The sequence below is a fragment of the Mangifera indica genome, chromosome 2 (assembly GCF_011075055.1).
Source record: "Mangifera indica cultivar Alphonso chromosome 2, CATAS_Mindica_2.1, whole genome shotgun sequence".
Classification (NCBI taxonomy): domain Eukaryota; kingdom Viridiplantae; phylum Streptophyta; class Magnoliopsida; order Sapindales; family Anacardiaceae; genus Mangifera; species Mangifera indica.
In genome coordinates, this window is record NC_058138.1 from 21,097,491 (window position 1) to 21,123,313 (window position 25,823).

At 33.2% G+C, this 25,823-nt stretch overlaps 3 protein-coding genes across 3 annotated transcripts; all 3 read left to right on the top strand.

Moving 5' to 3' along the window:
* Positions 1-844: 844 nt before the first annotated feature.
* LOC123208414 (myosin-binding protein 1) lies at positions 845-7,200 on the top strand. The gene is made up of 4 exons (XM_044625914.1): positions 845-1,272; positions 2,406-4,360; positions 4,852-6,360; positions 6,768-7,200. The coding sequence occupies exons 2-3, from the start codon at positions 2,515-2,517 to the stop codon at positions 6,333-6,335; spliced, it is 3,330 nt and encodes a 1,109-aa protein (XP_044481849.1). The 5' UTR covers positions 845-1,272; positions 2,406-2,514; the 3' UTR covers positions 6,336-6,360; positions 6,768-7,200.
* A 935-nt stretch (positions 7,201-8,135) lies between these two features.
* On the top strand, positions 8,136-20,163 carry LOC123208675 (phosphoribosylaminoimidazole carboxylase, chloroplastic-like). The gene is made up of 29 exons (XM_044626196.1): positions 8,136-8,640; positions 8,917-9,132; positions 9,238-9,349; positions 9,979-10,041; positions 10,167-10,305; positions 10,614-10,669; positions 11,205-11,278; positions 11,412-11,559; positions 11,673-11,846; positions 12,143-12,230; positions 12,335-12,451; positions 12,721-12,818; positions 12,941-13,043; positions 13,146-13,216; positions 13,529-13,638; positions 13,740-13,771; positions 15,457-15,775; positions 16,321-16,376; positions 16,805-16,902; positions 17,008-17,125; positions 17,211-17,305; positions 17,550-17,659; positions 17,852-17,943; positions 18,367-18,464; positions 18,575-18,692; positions 18,783-18,877; positions 19,497-19,603; positions 19,777-19,904; positions 19,984-20,163. Exons 1-28 carry the CDS (start codon positions 8,438-8,440, stop codon positions 19,880-19,882), a joined length of 3,216 nt encoding a protein of 1,071 aa, XP_044482131.1. The 5' UTR covers positions 8,136-8,437; the 3' UTR covers positions 19,883-19,904; positions 19,984-20,163.
* A 1,547-nt stretch (positions 20,164-21,710) lies between these two features.
* LOC123201620 (caffeic acid 3-O-methyltransferase-like) lies at positions 21,711-24,779 on the top strand. The gene is made up of 3 exons (XM_044617203.1): positions 21,711-22,565; positions 22,652-22,716; positions 24,363-24,779. Exons 1-3 carry the CDS (start codon positions 21,851-21,853, stop codon positions 24,660-24,662), a joined length of 1,080 nt encoding a protein of 359 aa, XP_044473138.1. The 5' UTR covers positions 21,711-21,850; the 3' UTR covers positions 24,663-24,779.
* The last annotated feature ends 1,044 nt before the right edge of the window (positions 24,780-25,823 follow it).

Consider the following 25,823-nt stretch of genomic DNA (forward strand, 5'->3'; position numbering starts at 1 on the left):
GGTTAGATTCATTTTCATACACCAAAAAATTATCTATTAAAATTAAAGATAAAATCGTTATTTTATAAGTAATATTAAATTAAATAAAATTATATTTTTTTTTATTTGAAAAATTAACAACTTTTGTTCAAGATTAAATTTTAAAAAATAATATTTTCTCTCTTAAAATTTTAAAATTTACTAAGGGTTTTCGTCTAGATTCTTTAAATCCAGATGTCACCAATTGGAGAGAGAAAACGTTAGATAGAGAGAAAGCACTGAAGAGAGAGAGGTTATCATTCGCTAGAAAATTACAAAAGAAATTTAAAATATTAGGAAAAAATATCATTTTTAAAAATTTAATTTTGTAAAAGTTTATTAATTTTTTAAACAAAAAGAAAAAAAAGATATAATTTTTTTATTTAATATTAATGATAAAATAATAATTTATTATTTAATCTTAATAAATAATTTTTAAATATATAAAAATAGACTAAACTTTAAATAAATATTTGGGTTTTAAAATTCGCGTTTATGTGTTTGCCTTTTTACCAAATCTTGGCTGGGAAGATGTCTTTCGGCCTTTTCAAAAATATTAGTCTCTCCTCAAACATCCCAGCGACCAGAAGTTCCAACTCAACACGGCTTTGGAACAGGTTAGAACAAGGATAATTTGGTAAAATAGAAATATTTCAGTTGGCTTAACAGTCAAGTCATTCTTTACTCATTTCCCATGGTCTCTTTCCAACTACCTACCAGATTGTCATAGGTCGGTTGCTATATTCCATCACCAGCGTGCCATAATTGATTAATTAACCATCTTTCAAATGGGTAATTAGTCCAAAATTAGGATAAATCTTGACTAGAACACAACAATTTTTACAATTTTCCAAGAGGGCACTAGAATTTACATGGATTTTTAATTAATTAACTGGTAATATTTTTTTATTAACAAAGCACTGAAAATATACTAATTTGACAGTTCAATTGAATTGGAATGATCACAAGTACTTTCCTTTGGTGTTCAACTTTCGGTATATGTCGTTTTTCTCTTATCAGCGGCCGACTTTTGGCTCTGTCGGCTGATATGTGATCCTTTTGATTTATTTATTTTTAATAAAGTGAAAACTACGTGCACTCTTGTTTCTATATATTTTGTTTTTCTTCGCTTTAATCTTTGTATCTTTAGCAACTACTACATGGGCCGTCTTCTTTTTCGTCAATTTCAATCTGGGTCGCTTTGATTTTGTGTTCTGCTTCTGAGTTTTTCATGTTCTTTCCTCACATAAACAGGTAAGAAATTTCATTTATTTTAATGTTTTCGTATGAAATTTTTTTGTTTGATCGTTTCCGATGAATGATGAGGTGGATTGGATTGTCATCGATATTGATTTTTATTTGAGTTGAGTTTGCGATTGTGATGTTGGCTATGAGGTTCTAAGTTTTTTTTTTTATGGATATGATCGTTGCATTGATTGATGAGAAGTGTTGATTTTTATTGAGATTTGGGTTGATAAACTTCTTTTTAGCTCTGAAATTTATTTTTTTGGTTTTTGTTCATGGCTATGTGATGAAAGCTATTTGACTGATGTTTGTAGTATTGTCAGCTTTTGCTTTTGGCTTAGGTTGGTCTGTCCATGAGTTTTGATCCTTCGCAACTGTTGGGTTTAAGGTTGAAGTTTGCTGAGTTTTTGTGTTTCTTTGATAGTTTTATGTCTTAGTAGCTTTTTGTTTGTCATCTAGTCAAGGTTGGAGGTGTTTTAATCTTCTCTAATGAACTTGGCTTGGTGACTAATTTTTTTAACCATAGTGTTCTTATGATGCTGATCTTCCCAGATTTTTTTTTTGTCACTTGCTTGTTATCTTATTAGCTTGACTGGTAAGAAAATTAGTTTATCTTCGATATAAATTTTGGTTTGTGAGCTTCAGATTTTGGGTGCATGTGGGTTTTTTTTGGGCAAGGAGGACTTTACTGTGGAAATGAGCATCTTTTTATTGGTATTAATCTTTAAAAGAGATGGATTCATATAATCATTTCTCTGTGTGTAATATGAGAATTTGGTGTATTAGCTTCCTTTTCAAGGCATATATTAGAGTTTCATTGATTCAGAGAATTCATGGGAAATGGGTCTACCGGTCTAGTTCCAGTTATAGTGTTTTGTTTTATCGCCCTAAAATCTTTTATGGGTACCAAACCTATTCATCAGATAAGGAATTATATTCTCTTAAATACTATGTATGATTGTTAATGCTATAGTTTGTTTTGTCGATGTGTTGCGATAGCCATTGATGTTGAAGTGACCTTCTGTTTTCATCTTTGTTTAGTGTTAAGATTTATAATTTACAGAAAGTATGAACTGTTATTGTTTTGCAGTTGTTTCTTTAATTGATTCTGATTTATTTCATTTTTCCAATGATGGTTACAGTGTTGATCTTGTCTGGGATTTATATTTAACTTCGCAAGGATTGGATTTTTGTGCATTTCAACTTTCAAGGAAGTAATCCCTCTTCAGGGCATCTTGGTTTTGCTAGGGCATGGCTGCCAGGGGAAATTCAGCTGTTAAACAGCAGAGAACTTCCCTGAATTTTCGCAGAGCATTGGCAGCAGCTTTTCTTGAATGGTTGTTGATACTTTTCTTGATCATTGATGCTATATTTTCATACCTAATTACTAGATTTGCCCGGTATTGTGAATTGCAAACCCCGTGTCTGCTTTGCTCTAGACTTGACCACATATTGGGCAATAAAAAATTAAAATGTTATTGGGATTTGTTCTGTGGTAATCATAAATTGGAGATCTCATCCTTAGTTTTCTGCCATGCACACAATAAGCTTGTAGATGTCCATGGAATGTGTGAAAATTGCCTGTTCTCATTTGCCACAGTCAACAAATCCAACACTGAAACATACAGGTTGTTGGTCGGCAAGTTGGGGGAGGGTTCTTGCCTTGGATATGATGAGGAACCATTGCCTCATGGTCATCACAACGATAATCAATCAAGTATTAGGCATTGTTCTTGCTGCAATGAACCATGGATCCCAAGAGGGTATGCCCAAAAACTTATACAGACTAAATCATTTGGGTCCCAGACTTCTGAACTTGATTTGCCTGTATCTTATGCTGGTGAACATAGCCTGCATTACTCCAAGAAGAGAAATGAAAAATGGTCAGTTCCAATAAGAGCTACTCATATGGAGAGTAGCAGGCCAGATCCACTGTCTCATGTAGGGTACTCAGAGCTGAAGATTACTTCAGATACTGAATCTGAAGTGCTTTTATCTGATGATGATGATGCAGATGCTGTAATCCATGAAACTAGTGGTCCCAAGGATGATTTTGCACATAAATGTGTGCAGATGGAGCCACACGTTTTTACCCTGTCACATGAATCAGTTTTAGAAAAATTAGTAGATCCTGCCATTGCACCTGAGGCTTTAATTTCTGTCTCACAGTTACAATCAGATATCACCCTTCCTGATAATGACAGATCCATAGAATCCACTACTGCAGTTAGACATGGCTTGGAGGAACTGAATTGGGAACTAATTGACTTCAAGGCTGATCCTTCTGCACTTGCTGAGTTGATTTCCCTCAATGATGTTCCTCCATCATCATATGCAGGAAAAACTTCTATTGATGTGTCAAAAGACAGTGAACTGATCAACCATATTGTCCCTCCACCATCAAATTCTAGGGAATCTCTTGTTGATGCAACTAAACAGACAAAGCTTATTTCCCTTAATGAGGTCTCTCCATCATCCAATGCTGGAACTCCCACAAATGTATCAGAGGAAAGTGGGCTTAATTATCATGATGTCCTTCCATCATCAAATTCAAGGGAATCTCTAGTTGATGCAACCAAAGAGAGCAAGCTTATTTTTTATCAGGTTCATTTCTCATCAGATGCTGAAAGTCCTGTTGATGTATCAGAGGAGAGCAAGCGTATTTCTGCCAATGTTGTTCCTTTGTCAGCAAAGGGCAGGGATACTCCTCCTGAAGTGTCAGAAGATAGCAAAGTTATTCTCCCTGATTATGTCCCACCAATGTCCAATGCTGCTCAATCTCCTATTGATGTATCAGAGGAGAGCAAGCTTATTTCTATCAGTAAGATCTCACCAACTGGCAAGGATACCACTTCTGAAGTATCAAAAGATAGCAAAGTTATTCTCCTAGATGATGTTCCACCAATGTCTAATGCTACTGAATCTGCTGTTAATGTATCAGTGGAGAGCAAAATTATTTCTGTTGATGATGCCCCCTCACAATCAAATGGTAGGGATACTCCAGCAGTGTCAAATGACAGCAAAGTTATTCTCCCTGATGATGTCCCACCGTTATCTAACGACACTGAATCTCCTATTGAAGCACCAAAGGAGAGCTGTAAGTTCAAGCCTTTTTGTATTTTTCTCTATTACTTTTGTTCAATTTGCATATCATAATGCCCTCATGCTGTCACGCATCTATAACAAGTGTGTTGCCCATCCTCCAAAATTTCTATAAAATAAGTTCTTAGTTAGCTATCAAAAACTAAACTAAAATATATCTTTCTTATATATAATTATTGAGGTCACATCCTTTTGTTTGCACTGCATTAATATGCATATTCAAGGGTGTTCAAGAAGTTAAATACATTTTCCATAAACTGAAGATTTACCTCCAGATACCAGATATGTTTAAGTTTGAGATATAACAGAGGGTTATTATGAATTATTGGCCTCAAATACAGAAATGCTATTGTTTACTGAGAGTAGAAAGCTGTCAAATTTAAGCTTGAATTACATATTATTTGTGCTGTTAAAACACCTGAAATGCTACAGTGCTGATGGCTTTTGTCTAACCGTTTATCTTGTTTCTTATTCCTTTTTTTCTAGGCATTTCAAGTGATGAAAATGAGCAGACGTCTAACTGCAAGACCGGAAGTGAGCCAAATACTTCAGATGAAACAGTTATGGAAAGGAATCCTCTATCAAGTGATACTGGTCTTCAAGCATCCAATTTATTGGACCTCAGCGATGCTTATAAGGTGGCTGTTGGCAACCGAGGAAGACAATTGTCTGGACTGCTTGCTGAACAGTGGAATGGGAAGGATTCTTCTAGACTTAGTGAAGATCTGAAACTTTTGTTGTCACAACTATCTGCCACTCGAGGGTTTGAACAGGTACTGTCTGATGTTAGTCCTAAAGTGTCCTTGAACAGTGATGATTCTAGCTCTAATGGGATGCAACTTCTTCAAAAGAGGATTTCACTTGAGAGAAATGAATCTGGTTTTGAATCTCTGGATGGAAGCACTGTCAGCGAAATTGAAGGGGAAAGTGTGGTTGATCGGTTGAAACGGCAGGTTGAGCATGATAAGAAATTGTTGAGTGCTTTGTATAGGGAATTGGAAGAAGAAAGAAATGCTTCAGCTGTAGCTGTAAATCAATCAATGGCGATGATTACTAGACTTCAGGAGGAGAAGGCATCACTCCACATGGAAGCCTTGCAGAACTTGAGAATGATGGAGGAGCAAGCTGAGTATGACATGGAAGCACTGCAAAAGACAAATGACCTTCTAGCAGAGAAGGAGAAGGAGATTCAAGATCTAGAAGAAGAAGTTCAGTTTTATCAAAAAAAGTTCCCAAATGCATATATGATGGGGAACATATTGGAGCCAACTCAAGACTGCAAGGAAAGAGAGATCAAAAAGGATCATTCAGAAGATACTTGTGGTGAAGATAGGGCAGGTAGTGTTACGAACTCAGTTATAAAAAATCTTAAAACTGATACACCATCTGAAGATATTCATACAGCTGCTGTGAAGAATTCACTTTTAGATTTTGAAGATGAAAGGTCGTATATTTTACGAAGTTTGAAAAAATTGGAGAAGAAGCTTTATATGTTCTCATATAATGGGCTTTGCTCCGACTTGCATAATGGTGAATATTCTGGAAATGGAGTTAACATAAGTGATTCAGAGGATATCAACTGTAAAGTGGATCCTCAAGCAAACAGCAGAACAGAAGGGAGTGACTTGTCAACGCTAAATGATGATTCTGCATCACGAGGGAGTCCACGTGCTCATGGACATGTTTCCTCGCACAAAAAACCTCAGCTTTCTACTGAGGAAAATACTGAATTGAATTGTAGTGAGCAAACTTCTCTCCTCTGTGGAGGGACAAATTTAACTTCTCTTGGTGATGAGGTTGCTGATCTGAACGAGAGATTGGAAGCACTTGAGGCAGACCAGAACTTTCTTGAGCTCACAATTAAATCACTCAAAAATGGAGAAGAGGGAACTAGATTCATTCAGGAGATAGCTTCACACCTGCGAGAATTACGACGGATTGGGTTAAGAAGAGATGATACTTTTGCTTGAGGGTATATGCATCATCATTTCCAAGGTGAACAATACAATTCCCCACTCATGTCAATACATTTGTATGCTTCAACTTGTCCTTTTTTGTCACTGATAGGAGAGATCAATTGCTTGAAAATTATCTGTGTTAGTGTAGTATTAAATATTAATCAATGGTTTCAATAAAGTTACTTAGTTCATTGCTAAAATGTAAAGAGATTGATCAAATATAAGTTCCTTGTACACAAATTCATACATACATATAAGTCTACATGCAGAGAGAAGTTTGATAATAGGCTAATACAGTGATTGCACAATGAAGTTAGAATTAGTCATGTTAAAATGCTATCATTTTCTGTCTGTTCCATAAATTTTGAAATTTACACATATTCTGCAATCCACTTTTCTTATTCACAAGGACAAGTTTTCACCCTCAACTTGTTCATTCAGCAGATTCCTGCAATGTATTGATGATCTAGAAAGAAGGTCAAGCGTGCTACAGTTATGGTAATGAGGACCGATAACCAATTGTACAGCATCACAGGTTTGCTTTGTTCATATACAAAGAGTACAACAGGTTTTGACTTCATTAGGTGTGCTTTTTTGTTGGGGTTTCTTTCAGTAGGCAGCATGTTTATTATACTAGGGCTAACGGTCGAGCATCAAACAGTTGGTGAGGTATTTTTTTCCCCACTTTGTAATTTTTTTTTCTTCCTCTAAATTTTGGGGGTGAGAGAGTGATTATATTGTACAAGTTCTGGTGTAAAGTCAACAGTATTCTTCATTGGAAAGGTTGGGGAGTGAGTGAATGAGTGATTGCATTGTAAAAAAGTTGTGCAAAGTCAACAATAAGAAGGTTGAAATAAGTTGCAATTCTACATGCCAATTTGCTTTTGTCTCTTGGATTGCTTAAGATTTTTGTATTTTATTTGGTGTGTTTGCTTCATTGACAGGCATTTCAGTGTTAGCCTAATATTCTTGACTGGTGGAGACAAATTGAATGCCTTACATAAATAAACTTCCCTGTAAATAATGTGATGGAAAAATTATCCAATGGGGTTATAAAATTAATTATATTTTAATTCAATGCTTTTATAAAAAAAAAATATTGTGTTTTATTTTGGCAAATGTCCAATATATACCCCAAATCTTTTGAAACTGTAAAATTAGATTCTACTGTTTTAAATTTGTAATTTGGTTTGGGTTAGAAAAATAAAAAAATGTTTTATAGTTTAAGTTACAATTTAAATAATTTTCAAATTGGACTAAACAATGAACCATTTTTTGTATATTTATTTACATTTTAAGTGTTTTTTTTTTTTTTACAATAAATGTATAAATTATATTGTATTAAAGATATAAAACTCTCTAATATTTTCTTTTATATATATACAAGAAATAAGTTTTTTGTATAACAACATCCAGATTTTTCATTCTCACTTAACTCTAATGGTAATTAATATGGAAATGAGTTTTTTTTTTTTTTTAATTAACACATATTAATCAAAATTTTATATGAAAATTATGTTGTTAATTAAAATTTAAAATTTAAAATTTTCCCTTTAGATATATTGAAAAGCTGTCCACTTTATATATTTACAATTAATAATATATTTTTATTATATAAAGAACAATGTAAAATTATAATTCTTAGTGTTCTAAGTTATTAATGACATTAAAATTAATTAAAATAAAAAAATATATTTATAAACAGAAAATAAAATATTAAAAATATGATAGATGAAAATAATTTTGGTAAATTAAATTAAATTGACCTAAATTATAATTTTTTAAAAATGATTTGGAAGTTTATTCAATTTGTTTCCAAAATTTCCCTATCCCGACTACCATGCACGCTCCTAATTACTCGACCCGAAATATTTATGTTCTAATTCTAGACCAATCGAAGCAGAGGGACTAGCTATAACCCACAGACAAGAACACAGACTCTCGCTGATAAGTAGCGCCGCCGCCATGCCGAAATAGGGCTGGTGGCTGCAGTGACAGAAGTGTCTTTATAAAGGCTGGTGGCTGTAGTGACAGAAGTGTCTTCATAAGGGCTGGTGGCAGTAGTGAGAACGTGAAGCGCCGCTAGTGTGGTGCTTATATAAACGGCGAACAAAATGCTTCAAAGCGGTGTATTTTCCAAACACGCTGAATTTGTATTTGGTTCAAGTTTCAGTTTCAACCCTTCGTTTCATAAACTTTCACTTCCTAGGCCTTGTAAAGTCAGCTTTTTGATGGAAAAGCACAGCAGAAAGTTTTATAAAAATCCGGTTTTGGCATGCCGATCATCCCGTGACTCTCACGATTCTTCTACCACCAGGTCGGTAATTCGTTTTTTTTCTTTTTTTTTTGGAATGAATTAGGTGTTGTTTGGTTTGCAATGTTTAGCACTGTAATTATTTTAACTTAGATAATAATGGCTATTTTATCAAATTTTGTCATTTATTAGAAAATTTCATCTTATTTTTCTCTGTGTTTGGCTGCAAGAAAAGTAATATTTGATAAGATATTGAAGGAAGTTAATGCTTATCAAAAACGCTATTGAGCCCTATTTTGCGATGGTCACTTTTTGAAAAATTATTCGTCCTACATGTAGGAAGGATCATACACCTGTTCATGGATTATCTGAACTGGTTGTTGGTGTTCTTGGAGGAGGGCAATTAGGTCGAATGTTATGCCAAGCGGCTTCACAGATGGCTATTAAAGTTATGGTTTTAGACCCGCTTGAAAACTGTCCAGCCAGTGCACTTTCTTATCATCATGTGGTTGGTAGTTTTGACAATAGTGCTATGGTTGAGGAATTCGCAAAGAGGTTCATTTTTACTTGAAACTGGTGTAATTCGTGTTCATGCTACTATGTCTATGGTTTTTAGTGGAAACAAATTGTTTATATGCTGATTCTGTTGCTGGTAGTTAGATGTGGAGTGTTGACTGTTGAGATTGAACATGTTGATGTCGCCACATTGCAGAAGCTTGAAGAACAAGGAGTAGATTGTCAGCCTAAAGCCTCTACTATTCGGATAATCCAAGTATGTCTTTCTTCATTTTCATTCTTTTTGAATCTCATCTTCTGAATTGTTATGTGTATACAAATATAATCCATACAAAATAAATGTTTTAGGCATGGAGTTTTTCTGCACATATAGTTTAGATTCTTCTTGGATGCATAATACTATAGATAGGCTTTTCATTCAGGGAATAGTTAGCCTTATGCATATATGGAGCTAAATTATATGAAAGCAAGAAGGTTTTACTGACATATCCTTTTTTTTTTCTATTTGTTTCTCTCAATATCTTTGGACTGCCATAGATATCCTTATCCTTAGGGAAGTTGATGTGAGGAGCAAGAGTTGCAAATAGTGTCTTTTCAATGTTATTTTATTGTATTACCATTTAGCACTTGATGGTTAGAGGAGCCTATTTATTTTGTAATGCACATTGCACACACTCAAGTCAAATGTCTCTCTAAAGAATCATTAGTTACATATAAATTGTGGACACCCATCTTTGCACATGTAGTATGTTGGAACTCTTCAATGATTTTCCACCTAATTATCCTAAACCTAGTTATATCTTTGTTTATACAAAAATATTTTGATGTAAAAAATAACTTTTCCTCTTTATCTGCTTTTTATTGACCCATGTTTTCATCTTACAGGATAAATTCCTCCAAAAGGTTCATTTCTCTCAGCATGGAATTCCACTTCCTGAGTTCATGCAGGTTGGCTTTCATTGATTGTAAATTTTTTATTGGAGGATTTAGAGAGTGATTTTCATATTTTCCAATCAAATTTTTCCTGAAAGGAAATATTTTAATTTATTGGTCCTGATAAATCGCTGAGACAGATAGATGATCTTGAAAGCGCTAGGAGAGCAGGCGACCAATTTGGCTACCCTCTTATGATCAAGAGCAAAAGATTAGCCTATGATGGACGTGGCAATGCTGTTGCCAAAAGTGAAGAGGAGCTTTCTTTTGCAATAACTGGTAAATTTTTGTTTCGTAAAATATAAGCCATATGAATTCCGAATGAACTGAAACTTTTATATCCATGTTTATGTTTCATAAAGTAAAGTTTCTTTTACTTAAGAGTGTTTTAGAAGATTCTTTTTGGTTTGATTGGAAAAATAATGTCCACTTAGTTGGAATTATAAATATGATGGTCACCTGGTCCCCTAGTTATGTTTTGAGTAAAATGTGTTTTTCACTTGGTTTTTAATTATTTTAGGATTAATAATATTAATGAGTGGGTGCTTGTTAGTCCATGTGATTTTAAGCTTTTCAGTATTTTGCAGCCCTTGGGGGATTTGATCGCGGTTTATATGTTGAGAAATGGGCACCCTTTGTCAAGGTTAGTGTCTGGCATGTACCATTTACTGTAATAATGATGATGGTTGTTATCACTTCAGTTTTTTTTTAATTCATTCTCAAACTATTCCTTCACATTGCAAAATCTCATATATATATACAATGTAATGTGGAAAGAGGCGAAACAGGATTTGAGAGTTATTTTCATATGAAAATAGCAAGGTCTTTTGCTTGTGGAGTCATTTGTGCATTTCAAGTCTCTTAGGTTTTTCACCTTGCACGTTATTCTACTTTAAGGCATTTGAAACTTTTATAGATTCTGTAATCGAAATGCTGTTAACTCCAAAATTTTAAAAGTATGGGAGTTGATTCTCATTTCTTACTTAAAGTTTTGTAGTAACTTCTAGGAAATGGCACAGAACTTGACTCCCTGTTAACCCCTCTCATTCCTTTGATTTTTGAGTAGGTTCCAAGTTATATTCTAGAACTTTTGTTTGGTTCACTATTTGCCTTTATAATGATTTAAATAGAGAGCAACTGATGATGACATAGTGCTTTCTGATTTTCAATGTCTATAGGAGCTGGCTGTCATTGTGGCTAGAGGAAGAGACAATTCTATCTTGTGCTACCCTGTTGTTGAAACAATTCACAAGTAAGATCTAGATTCAACAATTCATTTTCTGTGGATTCTAATTTTTTCGTTGTGTTTATCTTTCAATAATGTGTAAGTTTCCTAATGAATTTTAACCATTGATATGTACATTTGATCTGGTATGATCTTGTAGGGAAAACATTTGCCACATTGTCAAGTCACCTGCTGTTGTGCCATGGGAAATTAAGAAACTTGCCAATGATGTTGCATACCAAGCAGTTAGTTCGTTGGAAGGTGCCGGTGTGTTTGCAGTGGAGTTGTTTTTGACAAATGATGGGCAGGTTGTAATTTTGCATTTATTAACAACTCTGCATGACATATTCAGTTCTTTATGCTGCTGCATTGGCTTTTTCAAGTTGCTGCTTTTTACACCTTACTGTCAACATTTGAACAGATTTTACTAAATGAAGTGGCTCCTAGAGTTCACAATAGTGGTCACCACACAATTGAGTCTTGTTACACCTCACAATTTGAGCAGCATTTACGTGCCATTGTTGGCCTTCCGCTTGGCGATCCGTCAATGAAATGTCCAGCTGCTATCATGTACAATTTACTGGGTGAAGATGAGGTGAAATTCTTTTCTTTTCTCAATCTGTTGTTGTTCTACTGTAAATTCTGAGGCCTAAATTTTTCATTCAAGTCGTGGTTTAATTGCCTTTCAAATGCTTTTTGTGCATGAACATGCATATATGCTTGTGTCTTTGCTAGTACAGATGCACCTATGCTTGTTCATTATTCTGGGTTCTACATATCGGAATGGCATTAAATGCCAATAAAGTAGTTTGTACATTGCTGTTACCACTTTTTTCTTTGAAGATGAAGAAATAATTGAAGTGTTGATTGCCTTGCTGATTTTCTGATTAGGGGGAGTCTGGTTTCCATTTGGCAAGTAGATTGATTGAGAGGGCATTGAGAATTCCTGGGGCTACTGTTCATTGGTATGATAAGCCAGGTTAGTCTATACCCCATTCATCTAAGCTAATTATTTCGCTTGTTCAGTTTTCTTTCCATTTAATGGTTGTAACTATTACCTGCATTCTTATGGTGTTCCTTCAGAAATGAGAAAGCAGCGGAAGATGGGTCATATAACTATTGTGGGGCCATCTATAGGCACTGTAGAAGCACGGCTAAATTCAATGCTGGAGGAAGAGAGTCCTGGTTGTCCTTCTGTAGGTAATTTGTACTTTTGGTGCCTTAGTACAAGTATCAAATCTTATTGGATTACATACTATGATGTTTGAGCATAAATGCTATTGTTAATCCAATTTTACAAGCTTAAGCCGATGGCAAACTTGTGGTTAAATTGTTGTTGGCATTTTAATGTTTGACCATCAGATTGCATTTGTTAAGGTGCTTACGATGACCTGCTTGCAATTTATTTCTAGATGCCTCTTCAATGAATTATGATATTCAAGTTGCTCCCTATTGTTTGCGTTATGCAGACCCTCCATGTGTTGGAATCATCATGAGCTCTGATTCAGATCTTCATGTGATGAAGGATGCTGCGAGGATACTGAGCATGTTTGGTGTAGCTAATGAGGTTACCTTGTGATTAGTGATTCCATTTTTTAATTTACCAGTCAGTTGGATGTATAATATGTCTGCATATATCATCCATTTCTATCTCACCTTTTACAGACAGTATAAAATTATATTTTTCAGGTAAGAACAGTTTCAGAACATCAGACTTTGTTTTCTTATGCCTCAACTGCTCGGGAGCGTGGCATTCAAATTATAATTGCTGGTGATGATGGGAACTTGTCAGGCAAGTTTATAAAGAATGCTTCGTATATGGCAATGTAATGCATTAATTGTCCCACCAGGTTTACATGAGCTCTGCCTTCCTTTTTTTTTTTTTTTTTGGTAGGTATGGTTGCTGGCCTTTCTGGCTTACCTGTTATCAGTGTCCCTCTTTGCTCTTCTAAATTGGATGGAAAGGTAGACTGTTTTTTAACTTGCATAATTACATTCATGGGTTATGTAACCTTTAGAACACTGATGGATGAAGATGCTTCTGTTAGGCTATAGTTTGATAAGGGAATTGCGAAAAATATCGTGTGCTAATCCTCTTAGCCCATCCGTGGTGAATTCCATTGCACAAAGAATCAAATTTTATAGCTATGCCCTCAAAATAATGCTTGCGTTGATAGCTTAAAAATGAAGTTCATTATGTCACTCCCAACTTTTATTGCAATTTTGTTCTCTTCTTCAATTCAAGTCTTTGTGACAACTTTTCTATTGGATTGTCAGCAGTCTGCAGAAGGCCCTATTGCAAGAGTTGCTGTAAACGATGCAAGAAGTGCAGCTTTGTTCACGGCAAAGACATTGGGGTCTGGCGGTGACGCCAACATACTTGAAAGGTTAGGTTTTCTCCCTTTCTTTCTGTTACAATTTCGTTGTTGATCAGAACCTTATGCCGAAATTGTACTAAATATAAATATTGCATACATAATACGTGCAGGGTGAACCAGTTTCTGGAAGACGAGAAACAGTAACTCAACAACACCAGATTACCAACAGGGATGAACTACTTGAGATTCTAATTATTAGAGCTACAATTTTTCAGATGCATACGATTGTTTGGAGGATCACTCATTTTCCCTCCTTCGTGGGCTTAAATAGAATTAGATCTGTCTATTAAGTCCATGAAGTCTCCAAAAGATTCTTCTAATGCTTTTTTTCTTTATTATTATTTTGAACTACAAGGAAAGCTCTTGCTTTGCGGAATCAAGAAATCTGCTGTTGAGAATCTGTTATATGTTACAAGAAATCTGAGCTGTCTTAGAAGGACTCGAACTTATAACCTTGGCAATATATAAAATATATATATTATTTAGGGAAAAAAAGACTATTTCCCATCCAAGTTTTAATCGCAAAAGTATATTTACATCTAATGAAAAACTCAAATACCTACACATCTTTAAACAATTATTAAGTTTTTTATTAAATATAAAGGTAAAATTGTTATTTTATTATTTATAATCAAGATATATAATTTTATCATATTTTTTTCTTTTGATTTTAAAAACTAACTTTTACCCTCATACATGAACTTTAAAAAGTGATTTTCACCTCTTCACATCCTTAATTTTTTTTCACTCTCCCTCCAGCCACCTATGACAATGTGATTGGAGGAAGAGTGACGAACATCGTTCACATCCCTAATATTCAAGAGATTTGGACGATACCCGTCCTTCAGATCTAGACGACGGTAGTCCTTCTTGGACGATAATCTTGTCAATAGTAGTTGTCAATAATCTTGTAAAGGTCGATCTCTAGACGAAACTCTTTCGTCGTCAGTCGATTGTCATCGGAGAAAGTAGTTGGATTTTAGGAGAGAAAAGTGAATTTTTTAAAATTTAATTCTGGGGAAAAATGTTAGTATTTTAAATTAAATGAGATAAAATTTTAATTATCTCATTATTATTAATAAAATGATGAATTTGACCATTAACCTTAATAGAAAATATGTTGGTGTGTCATAAGAAATTAAACTTTAGATGGGTGTTTGTATTTTTCATGAGACGTAAGTATACTTTTGAAATTAAGCTAAAATTTAGGTGAAAAATTGTGCTTTCCCCTATTATCTATGTGTAGCCTATGTATAAAATATGCACATAAACTTGTCAAAGGAGTCAGTTCGTTTGTGGCTCTGCCCGTGAGTGTATGACCGATAAAATTGTAGGTTGTATCAAGTTCGCAGAGTGTATCAAAGGATTAAAGGTATGGTTCTTGGGTTTCGAATTTTGTTGTCAAAAAAAAAAAAATTAAAATATATTTGAAAATTGGGAAAATAAATATACATGTCAGGCGATTTGCCAAGAGCGGAAAATACAAGGGGAAATGGAGTCGAATCTTTCAGCCTTGATCGGACTATTCAAATTTCGAATTATTAGTACAATTATTTTATCTATATTATTTACTGTTTATGAAATTAATTTATGTTCAAATTTTATTTTAGGCTGGCTGGCTGGCTGCATCACTTTATTTGTATATTCAGTAGGTTGTTCAGGGTAAAGTACGTACTTTAAATTTTTACAAAGTTGGACATTTTTATAAATGCTATTTAAAAAAAAAAAAAAAAGAATTCAAATTATGCCTTTTTTACAGGTGTATATAACCCGAAACCCCGGTGGATTCGGTTTAATTTCCTTCCCATATATATATGAACGTCTAAGTACACTGCACTGACTCACCTGTAAAAGCCAAGCCTGCCGCGGAATCAAGTACAGCCGTCGCCCACAGCCACCGTTTCCGTCCTGGTGCTGATAGCATAGAGCTAGTGATATTTAGGATGCTTCAGAACATTGTGCTTTCAAAAAGCATTGAGTCTGTTTTCGCTCCCAATTTCACCTTCAACTCTTTGTTTCATAAATTTTCATTTGGGAAACCTCAAAAACTAAACTTTCTGATGGAAAATCAACTTAACATGCTTTGTAAAAATTCGAATTTAACTTGCCAAGCCTCACGCGACTCGGTCGGCTATTCTTCTCCCAGGTTTACACTTCAATTTCAGTAATTTGCTTCAGTTTGTTTTCTCTCTCTTTTTTTTTTTTTTTTTTTTTGTCTCTCCTTGAAGTGTGGTTTAATTTTCTGTTTGGAGCTATTTATTCATTGAAATTGAGTTCTATTCTGTATGAAACTATATTCTGCCCCATTGTCCCTGCTTGAATAAATTGTTTTGAGCGATTAGTAGCATAATAGCATATGCTGTTATATTATTGACTTTTAACTTAGAAATGGTATCCTTTTGGTATTGTGACTAGGCATTAACAAAGAATGTTTTGGTTTTAGCAAATACCAGATGATTGAAATCGAAAAATTCAAACGGTTTTAATTTTACATTTTCTTAGTGTGTAGAAATGTGTATTATATCAACATTGTAGTCTAGGCATATGATTCAAGTCTTTAGAGTTGCCATTTTTTATGCCAAAAAAAGAAATTCTCAATAGTTATTCAAAGCACCCTTTCATGGTAGGAATCATATTTTGTGGTTAAAATTTTGATTTTCTATTATTTAATATAGGAATCCAACTGTGTAGGACGAATGATTCACTTGTCCAGAAAGTTGAAGAAAGCTCAAGTGCCAAGTCTGCAGGTAAGTTTCTGCTATCAAATAGTAGTGGCTGATATATCATTGTGTTGATGGGTCGGAACAGATTGAAGTGTAGCCCATACAGCTGTAATGTTCATGCAATTTCTTTTTTTGGAAAGATTTTGGAAACGTAATTGGTTGCATGGTTTTCTATTTGGAGTATCCTTTCCTTCTTACTACATATGTTTTGCTGAAAGTTGGATTTTTTAGCTTTCAAAATGATAAATTTTCCTGCTTATACCAGATAAGTATCTAAATTATTTTTTTGGGAGAGTTTCAAATTTGTGGTTATATCATTACTGGAGTTTCACTGTTTCACCATTCCATTTAAGCTTCTCTTGATGCCAAGTTGACAATCGCTTTATTTTTGCTTAATGCCTATCCAATGTACCATGATCTCTAAGTTGCTTCCTACCATTTGCTTACTGTAGTTGCACCTCCTGTTGGGATCATCATGAACTTGGATTCAGATCTCACCATTATGAACGAGGCTGCAAAGATATTGAGCATATGTGGTGTATCGTATGAGGTTGCATCGTTGTGATTTATGGTTTACTTTTGAAATCTTGTATAAGGTATCTTCTTATATAATCCAATGCTAACTTTGGAAATCAAATATACTATGAGCTTTCAGGTTAGAACAATTTCAGCACATCAAACTCCTAGAATGATGCTTGATTATGCCTCATCTGCTCAGCAGCGAGGCATTCGGATCATCATTGCTGGTGATAGTGGTGCAGCCCACTTGCCAGGCAGGTTTATGCATTATGCTCTATGTATAGTGAATTAATGCACAAATGGTCTTACTAAAGTTATGTGCTGTTTCTTAATTTTAAGGTATGGTTGCTGCACTTACTCCCTTACCTGTTATTGGTGTTCCTTTGCGTGCTTCGGCATTGGATGGACTCGATTCACTTTTATCAGTGGTGCAGGTAGACTGTTGTACAAGAGTGTTTCTTTTCCTATCTTATTCTCTTGAAATACAATGAAATGGAAAATTTAGCACATCTCCTTCAACCTAGGAGGTGACCTTTATTGTTCTTTTCCTATTGACAGTGCTAATTATATATTTTTCCAGCAAAGGAGCAAAAACCACCGTATTCAATTATTCTTACAGCTTGTAAAAATTTACCATATTCAGTTATTCTTACATCATGTGAAATTTAACATATTCAGATGCCTAGAGGTGTCCCAGTTGCAACAGTTGCAATAGATAATGCAAGAAGTGCAGGCTTATTGGCAGCAAAGATGTTGGGGGTAAATGGCAATTTTGATATACTTGCAAGGTTGGATTCTCTCTCATTGTGGTTGTAAATAATGCAGACTTTTTATCTTTTAAAATAAGTAAATAAATATTTTGATGAATTATGTTTTAATTCCAAACTAAAAAATTATATTATTACTCTCTTGTTGAAATATGGTGCATTGCAAACTATATAACTTGTTCCGATTTATGATATTGGACTTGTTATTTGCAGAGTGAGCCAGTATCAGGAAGATGCAGGGGATGATATCTTGAAAAAAGCAGAGAAGTTACAGAAAGATGGTTGGTCATTTATTGAATCCTTGGGTACCTCAATGCTTCTTCAGTGATTTATTATTAAAATTTTATGGGATTTCACCGGCTACTATAAAGTTTGAGTTTGTTGAATAGTATATGTGAAAATCAGAGAAATTAATAGTATCCTGATGATTAAGATTTTATCAAGACAGATTGAAAAGCTTTTGCAGTATTCTTTCCCTCATTCAGCTCCAACTCTTTGCTGAAACTAATTGTTTTTGGGTCTGGGATTACAAAAAATTATCCTATTTTCCCCTTTCACCAATTTGAGAGTTGCAATGTTTGATTTGTATTGCTGTTTTATTGTTGGATCAATACTATTACAGTTGTTTACATTTGTTATGACTGGTAGCTGGATGCACTTTCGCTTAATGCCTTCACCAATGAATTGATAAAGTATGACACTGAAATACTGTTACTTCCTTAATACAGCTACCCCACAAGTTGAGATAATCATGGGTTCCGATTCAGATTTGCCTGTTATGAAGGATGCTGCTAAGATCCTTAGCTTATTTGATGTGCCTTATAAGGTTAACCTTATTGTTATATGCATATATTCATATTCTTTGGCCATTTGATTTGTGATATTCATTTTTGTATAATCTATTTCTACCTAACCCTGTGTAATCATAATTCTCAGGTTAAAATAGTTTCAGCACATCGGACTCCAGAAGTGATGTTTTCTTATGCCTCTTCTGCTCTGGATCGAGGCACTTCCATCATCATTGCAGGTGCTGGTGGTGCAGCCCACTTGCCAGGCAAGTTTCAATAATATTCTTCATATATAGTATCATATCAACGAATTTTTTTTTTTGGTGGAATTACATTAGCTCTGGCATGGCCTTTAGGTATGGTTGCTGCACTTACTCCCTTGCCTGTTATTGGTGTTCCTGTGCGGTCTTCTGCATTGAGTGGAATTGACTCACTCTTATCAATTGTGCAGGTAGTCTGTTTATTAATTCTTAGTATTATATTTATGGGACATGTAATGCTCAAAACATTCATTCTCCTAAGTCTCAAAGGTTTAATTCTTAATATTATATTTATAGGACATGTAATGCTCAAAATATTCATTCTCCTACAGTCTTAAATGTTTCATAAATTAATCGCTTGATACCCAAAAACATATGATATATCTCAAGAGGCACCCACTTCGTTTACTGGTTTCTTTTCTTATAAGCATTTTTGCAATAGCCAGGGTCTAATTACAAAGTAGTCTTTATGATTTGTTTAGCGAAATTACCTTATTCTTTTTCGGGCAATTATATTTACTTGACTCATGTAAGCTCTAGAAACGTGATGAAGTTGTTATGTTATGCTACAGTGATTGGATCTATAACTTTAACAATACTGATAGAATGTTTTAATGACAGAATGAAATTTGAACTTGTTAAATCCTATTGGTGTATCCATGGTGACTTTCCTTGCACCAAAATAATGTCCAGTTATGTCATAGCAAATGTTGCACGTATCAATTTATTCAAGATGGCAGATTATATGTTATATTATTGCCTTCAGAATGTTTTTCCTTTATACTGATGGACTCTAACTTCATTATTCAGATGCGCGGGGATGTCCCTGTTGCAACAGTCGCAATAAGTAATGCAACAAATGCAGGTTTGTTAGCAGTAAGGATGTTGGGGGTTGGGAATGCTGATCTACTGGCAAAGTAGGTTCCTCTCTTCCTATGGTTATGTAGAATATATATAGTTTGATTCAAAGGCCAAGCAGATATAATACTAATACTACTTTTTATATAAAATAGTAACTAATAAGAAAATAGTAATTTTAATATTTTACTTTTTTTCTTGGTTGTTGATGTTGTAAAATTTTTTTGTATAGAATGAGCCAGTATATGAAAGACATGAAAGACGATATCTTGACAAAAACTGAGAAGCTAGAGAAAGGTGGTTGGGAGTCTTATTTGAAGCATCAACAACCATATTAATCATTGTAGGGAAAAGTTTGAGGTAAGAGGCAAGCTTTTTGTCTGATTCTTTTGCTATAAGAAAGTCTCATTAATAAATTAAAGTCACTTTTTTCCTGCAGTGGTTGGATTAACAATTCAATTTTGGCATGCATCTTATGGATATTTGAGGTAATCTCCTGGGGACTGATCGACATCTCTTTTTAACCTTTTGTTAATGTGGTAGCTACTTTGTTTTGCAATTTGTTACAAAACCTTAAGTTTTTAACTGCATTAGTTATACAAACAACATTTATCCAACATCTAGAGATTGTGGTTGTGGTTGTATCATTTATAAATCTTAGTTGTCTTTGCTAGACGATAATTGACTCAGGGCAGGAGAATAAATTAACAAAGGAAAGAGATAAGGATAAAGGTGAGAAAAAGGGGAGTTCTGGGACTTAATGTTAAGCATAGCTCTTCTTTAGACTCATAAATTTCTTTAAAAATTTATACCTTTCTCTTTACTTACAAAATCAATAAAACTATAATTTTAATTTTGAATATATAAATAAATACATATTTTATGTGTGTTATGATATAATTAAATGATTTTAAATTAAAAATAAAGTAATATTCAATTATATAATAACACACATAAGTATATACCTAAAATGAGTACGTATAGAATTGTTTTTACAAAATACCTCAAGCCCCATTATATAGACATGAATCAACCTAAATTTTTGGATAACCTCCACTCGGGACACGTCCCATAGTCATTGTGTGTCCTCTAAAAACAAGAATTCAAATACGAATTAAAAGATTTAGCAACCGATATTTAAATATGTTTCTATTTGAAACCTATTTTGTCAATTTTAGTTTGGGTTTCAAGTATTTGATACTGTTTACCCTTCAAATTTCGTTAACCCTAATTCAAAGTTACATAATAAAATCAAACATTAAATCAAAGTTGCTTGTCAACAAATGAAAGCCTCAAACCAACTTCATCTATGAAATGGACTTCATTATTAGTATTTACTACGGAAGAGGAAGAGGAAGAGGATGCATCATCCATGTTATGAAGATATTTTTCAATTTAACATTTCTTGATTATTTGAAAATTGTACTAATATTCTTATATGCTACTTTTGGCACTTGTGCCACTTTGATGCTGGCCAGTCTGTAAAGACGTTTGGATGTAATAAATTAATATTTTATCATTTATTTATTTCCCACTTGTACAGAGTATATTATTATATTTTTTATTTTAAATTATATTTAATTGAAAAAGTAGATACGATGATATTTTTCAGTTTAACATTTCTCGATTATATGAAAAATATTAGTGCCACTTTAATGGTGCCTTTGGAGAATGTGCCACTTTATAATGGCTTTTGGATAATAAATTAATAATTTATCATTTATTTATTTGCCATTTGTACAAAGTATATTATTTTATTTTTTATTTTAAATTATACCTTATTTAAATATTTAATTGAAAAAGAAGATAATAGAGATATATTTTAGATAAGTTAGTGTCATATAAAGTTGACCATATTAGTTGAGATGTAATGTCACCAATTTTCTTTAACTATTTTGTCCTATCAAATAATAATGGCCAAAGGACTATTTCCCACCCAAAGTAGGTTGATTTTCTAACATAATCCTATTTTAGGAACAAACATGGCTATAACAATTGATATATTATAACGTGATTAACTGTCAATTTGCCAAATCATATGAAAACACGTTCAACTTTACTATCTTAATGAGATGTATTTAGTAGGTAAGAATGGAAGATGGACACATGCCTATAATTATTTCAGGACTGTCCTTTTAAGCTTTAATTACGAAGATTTTGGTGGCTAAGAATGAAAGATGGAAGCCACGATATCTACACGTCAAAGTAGTCTTCAAGTTTTCTCCTCTTTTTAAAGATTGATCTGTATGAATTCATTCTGCGACTGATCAGCAAGGGAAATAATTTATAGCTGAGTATTAGAGAAGATGAGTTCTGTGGGTAACAAAGAGAATGAAGTATGTATGGATGCCTTACTGTTCGCCAATTCAATGATGCTCCCGTTGGTCCTCAAAGCAGCCGTGGAGCTTGATTTATTCGCAATCATGGCTAAAGCAGGACCTGGAGCTTACGTGTCGGCTGCCGACATAGCGTCTCATTTGCCTACCAACAGACCTTCCACACCTTCAATGGTTGACAGCGTCTTGGGCTTGTTGGCCAGTCATTCAATGCTTGCTTACTCCTTGCGGAAGCTTGAAGATGGCAGAGTCGAGAAACTTTACTCTCTCACACCTTCCTCACAACTCTTTATTCGTTCAAGTGACGACGAACCCAGCTTATCCGACTTTGTGGCACTTCAATATCACCCAGCTGTGCTGCAGTGTAGGTTGCACTTGAAGGATGCGATTCTTGAAGAAACTAATGGTGACTTTTTCAAGAAAATTCATGGAATGACCATATTCGAGTACATGAGCAAAGATCCAACTTTCAACAGTATTTTCAACAAGGCAATGGCGGCTCTATCTGTACTTACCGTGAAGGGGATCCTTGAGACATACGAGGGATTCAAAGGGCTTGGATCATTGGTTGACGTTGGTGGTGGAAGTGGCAAATGCCTACACATGATTACCTCCAAGTATCCTCATATTAAGGGCATTAATTATGATCTGCTTCATGTTGTTCAATCTGCAACATCTTATCCTGGTATACATAAAAATGAAAATCCTCAAATACTTTAATTATCTCTGTAATTTTTTTATTTTTTACAGTAAACTGAAATTTTTGCTCAGGTATTGAACATGTTGGAGGAGATATGTTTTCCAGCGTCCCAACAGCAGATGCAACTATGTTAAAGGTATGGCTATTTTATATATTTTTTCTGGAGGATTGTTTGATTTTTCTTAAGGGAAATTATAATGAATGCGTAAAAGTAAAGGGTGTTAAGCGAATTTGTTCAAAACTCTAAGGATTAAATAAAAATGCTCTTAATTTAGGAAATGACTAAACTGTCCTTATATATAAACCTCACATTTTTCATGGATTTACTATTCAAATTCAAAGAAAAATTCAAATCTCCCACGGGCGTAATGGGTTTCGGTCTTTTTCATCGATTTTTCATGTTTTCTGACAACCGAAATTACAAATAAGGATAGTACATCATCTCACTTTTTGTTTGAATCAATTTATGGTTAAAGTATTGAAATTTAAGGGGGATTTTGAGGTATAAATGTTTAGGGTTTTGTTTTTGAATAATGCATAAAATGTTTTGATTTTTGGTTGTTTTGTTTAAATTTTTTGAGGGTTTTTGTGTTATTGGATGTGTAGATTTGATTTGTATTGAAATTATAGACTAAAATGACAATTTTCAGCTAGAAAATGGGTTAGATCTGTCGACGCTACATTAATCTTTTACCGGCGTCTGTGGGTTAGGGGGAAATTTAGCATTTTCAAAATTTTAGGGGGAGGGGGAGATCCATGGGGGTCCGTAAGAAAGTTTACACTGAACCGTGAAAATCGTGGGTTGGGTGAAAATTGACTTTTTTTAAACTATAGGACCTGTAGGAGATAGACTTTGAATAACCATAACTTTTGATCTGATAAGAGCTACGAGCCTGTAATATATTAACGTGAAGCTCGTTTCGAGCTCTATAATAACAACCAGCTTTGCTAGTTGTTCCGAATTTGGAGGCCCAAATAAAATTGTTTCGGTGTGTATTATGTAGTTTTTTTGTTTTATCAAATTTAAGATTTTTGGTTTTTATGATTTTGAGCTTGTTTGTGACTGAGCCAAACCTTTTTTATATGTAATTTTCAAATTTGACATCTATCTATTTAGTTTTGTACTTTTTGAGACACGTTTTACGACGTAATTACGAAATTTTAAATCGATTTCTTGGTTTTCTCATTCCTAAGCTATTCGAACGTGTAGTTTTCAAAATTTAAATATGTTTTTTCAGATTTTCGAGTGATTTTTTTATTGTTGACATTCTAGAGTATTTTAATATATCTATTTATTCTTAATATATTATTTAAATCATTTATATATTATGTAATATCAAAATGTTCTCTATATTTTTTTGATATTTCATTTAACCCTTAAATTATTATCAAATATTCAAAGACCCTTTTACACGATATACAAACTAGATTTAACAAATAAAATTAAATTTTGAGTTAAGATTTATATAAATATATTTTTTTTGAATTGATTTTTTTCGATTTGAATTCAAAAATACGAATTTTTTTTTTTTCCAAATGAATCTATAATAATTAATATTAAGTAAAATGAGAGTAAGAAGATTCATATAGATGTGATAAAAGATAATTTTGATATTTTAAAAAAATTAAAATATTTTTACTTAAGAATAGAAAAAATAGGTATTTTTACTTAAAAATAAAAAAATAGATTTTTTTATTTAATAAAAAGGTAAAATAGGTATTTAATATAATCTCCCTTTTCTTAATTTTTTTTTTTTTTTTGTTGTTATCCCTTCTTTACAGAATGTTCTTCATGATTGGGACGATGAAAAATGCATAAAAATTCTGAAGAATTGTCACAAGGCGCTGCCAAGGAATGGGAAATTGATTATTTTGACATATGTATTGCCAGAAGAACCTGAGCCAACCAAGTCTTCTATGTATGCTTATAGAGTTGACAATATTTTGCATATGGAGACTCCATCTGGGAGAGAAAGGACAGTGAAAGAACTTGAGAAACTGTGTAAACAAGCTGGGTTTTCCAACTTTCAAGTTGTCTGCTCTTTCCAAGGTATTCAGTCAGTCATTGAAGCTTCCAAATAAGGGTTTGATTGTGATTCCTCTGCTAGAATATTTTCCTTGTTGGAAATAAATAAAACAATAAAACTCTCATTAAATTATAGTTTTCAAACAAATATTCAAATAAATGATATTTTGTAATGTTTTATCTTTGATTTTAAATTTAAGATAAATAATTATTAATAATATGATAAATTATTATTATTAATTTTTAGATTAATATTTATTATGAAAAAAAAAATTAATGAACTAATAATCAATTTGAGCTAATACCTTAATAAATATTGTTAGTAACATTAATACTTTTTTCTCTCATTAAACATTCATAATTTTCATAAATTAGGTCAAAATATAACATGAGTAATTATAATTTATTAAAATCATTATTTGTTTTTTTTTTTTGTTAATGAATAAATATTACTTAAGTAGGATAGCTAATTCAAGACTAAATAATTTTATTAAATAATTAAAATTTTAAACTCAATTATTTATCGCTTGAGTTATCAATTGGAGCTATTATTTCATTTTTCTTAATTCTTAACTTAAAAACCATCTTTTAACCTAACCCCACCCACCACTGGCCTCTCCCCCACCGAATTAGCCTAAGTAGTAATGTTTTAAAATCGGATCAATGATCAAACTAGTTATCTCATTAGTTTATGATTTGATCGGTTCAATCAGAGAATCGATCGATTTAACTTATTATCAAATTAAATTTAAAAAAAAAAAATTCAATTTTTTGATCAAATCTAGTTAGATTTGTTTTTTTATTGGGTTTGATCGAGTCAATAACAAAACCATTTTTTTATATTAACTAGACTGAACTTGGAACTGATTCTCGATTCAATCGATTGAACTAATCAATCCAATTCGATTTTAAAATCATTGCTAAATAGCAAGTCATTAAGTTTGAAAAGTTTGTTTTCTCACCCATTCAAGCCAACAACACCACCTAACAACTAGCATCAACAAGAAGAAGCCAACGTCTGGCTTGGAAGAAGAAGTATAAGCCTCATGATAACAACAACAATTGCAATTATCTCAATCTGCAGCTACAATATACAATATTAAACACAGTTGTTGCTCTTCTTCTCCTGTATTCAATCAATCTAGAGACCATAAACTCATAAAATCAAAACTCGTATCACCATGATTTTCATCAACAGAGAGCCTCTGCTACATCAC

What these genes read in the sequence shown, in the direction of transcription:
- LOC123208675 (XM_044626196.1), top strand. Translation starts at nt 8,438, where the DNA reads ATGCTTCAAAGCGGTGTATTTTCCAAACACGCTGAATTTGTATTTGGT. An exon ending in TGATGATGGGAACTTGTCAG is followed by an intron (nt 13,044 to 13,145) that starts GCAAGTTTATAA and finishes TTTTTTTGGTAG; the next exon opens with GTATGGTTGCTGGCCTTTCT. An exon ending in GTCATTTATTGAATCCTTGG is followed by an intron (nt 17,944 to 18,366) that starts GTACCTCAATGC and finishes TCCTTAATACAG; the next exon opens with CTACCCCACAAGTTGAGATA.
- LOC123201620 (XM_044617203.1), top strand. Translation starts at nt 21,851, where the DNA reads ATGAGTTCTGTGGGTAACAAAGAGAATGAAGTATGTATGGATGCCTTA. An exon ending in ATCTGCAACATCTTATCCTG is followed by an intron (nt 22,566 to 22,651) that starts GTATACATAAAA and finishes ATTTTTGCTCAG; the next exon opens with GTATTGAACATGTTGGAGGA. An exon ending in CAGATGCAACTATGTTAAAG is followed by an intron (nt 22,717 to 24,362) that starts GTATGGCTATTT and finishes CCTTCTTTACAG; the next exon opens with AATGTTCTTCATGATTGGGA.
- LOC123208414 (XM_044625914.1), top strand. Translation starts at nt 2,515, where the DNA reads ATGGCTGCCAGGGGAAATTCAGCTGTTAAACAGCAGAGAACTTCCCTG. An exon ending in TGAAGCACCAAAGGAGAGCT is followed by an intron (nt 4,361 to 4,851) that starts GTAAGTTCAAGC and finishes CTTTTTTTCTAG; the next exon opens with GCATTTCAAGTGATGAAAAT.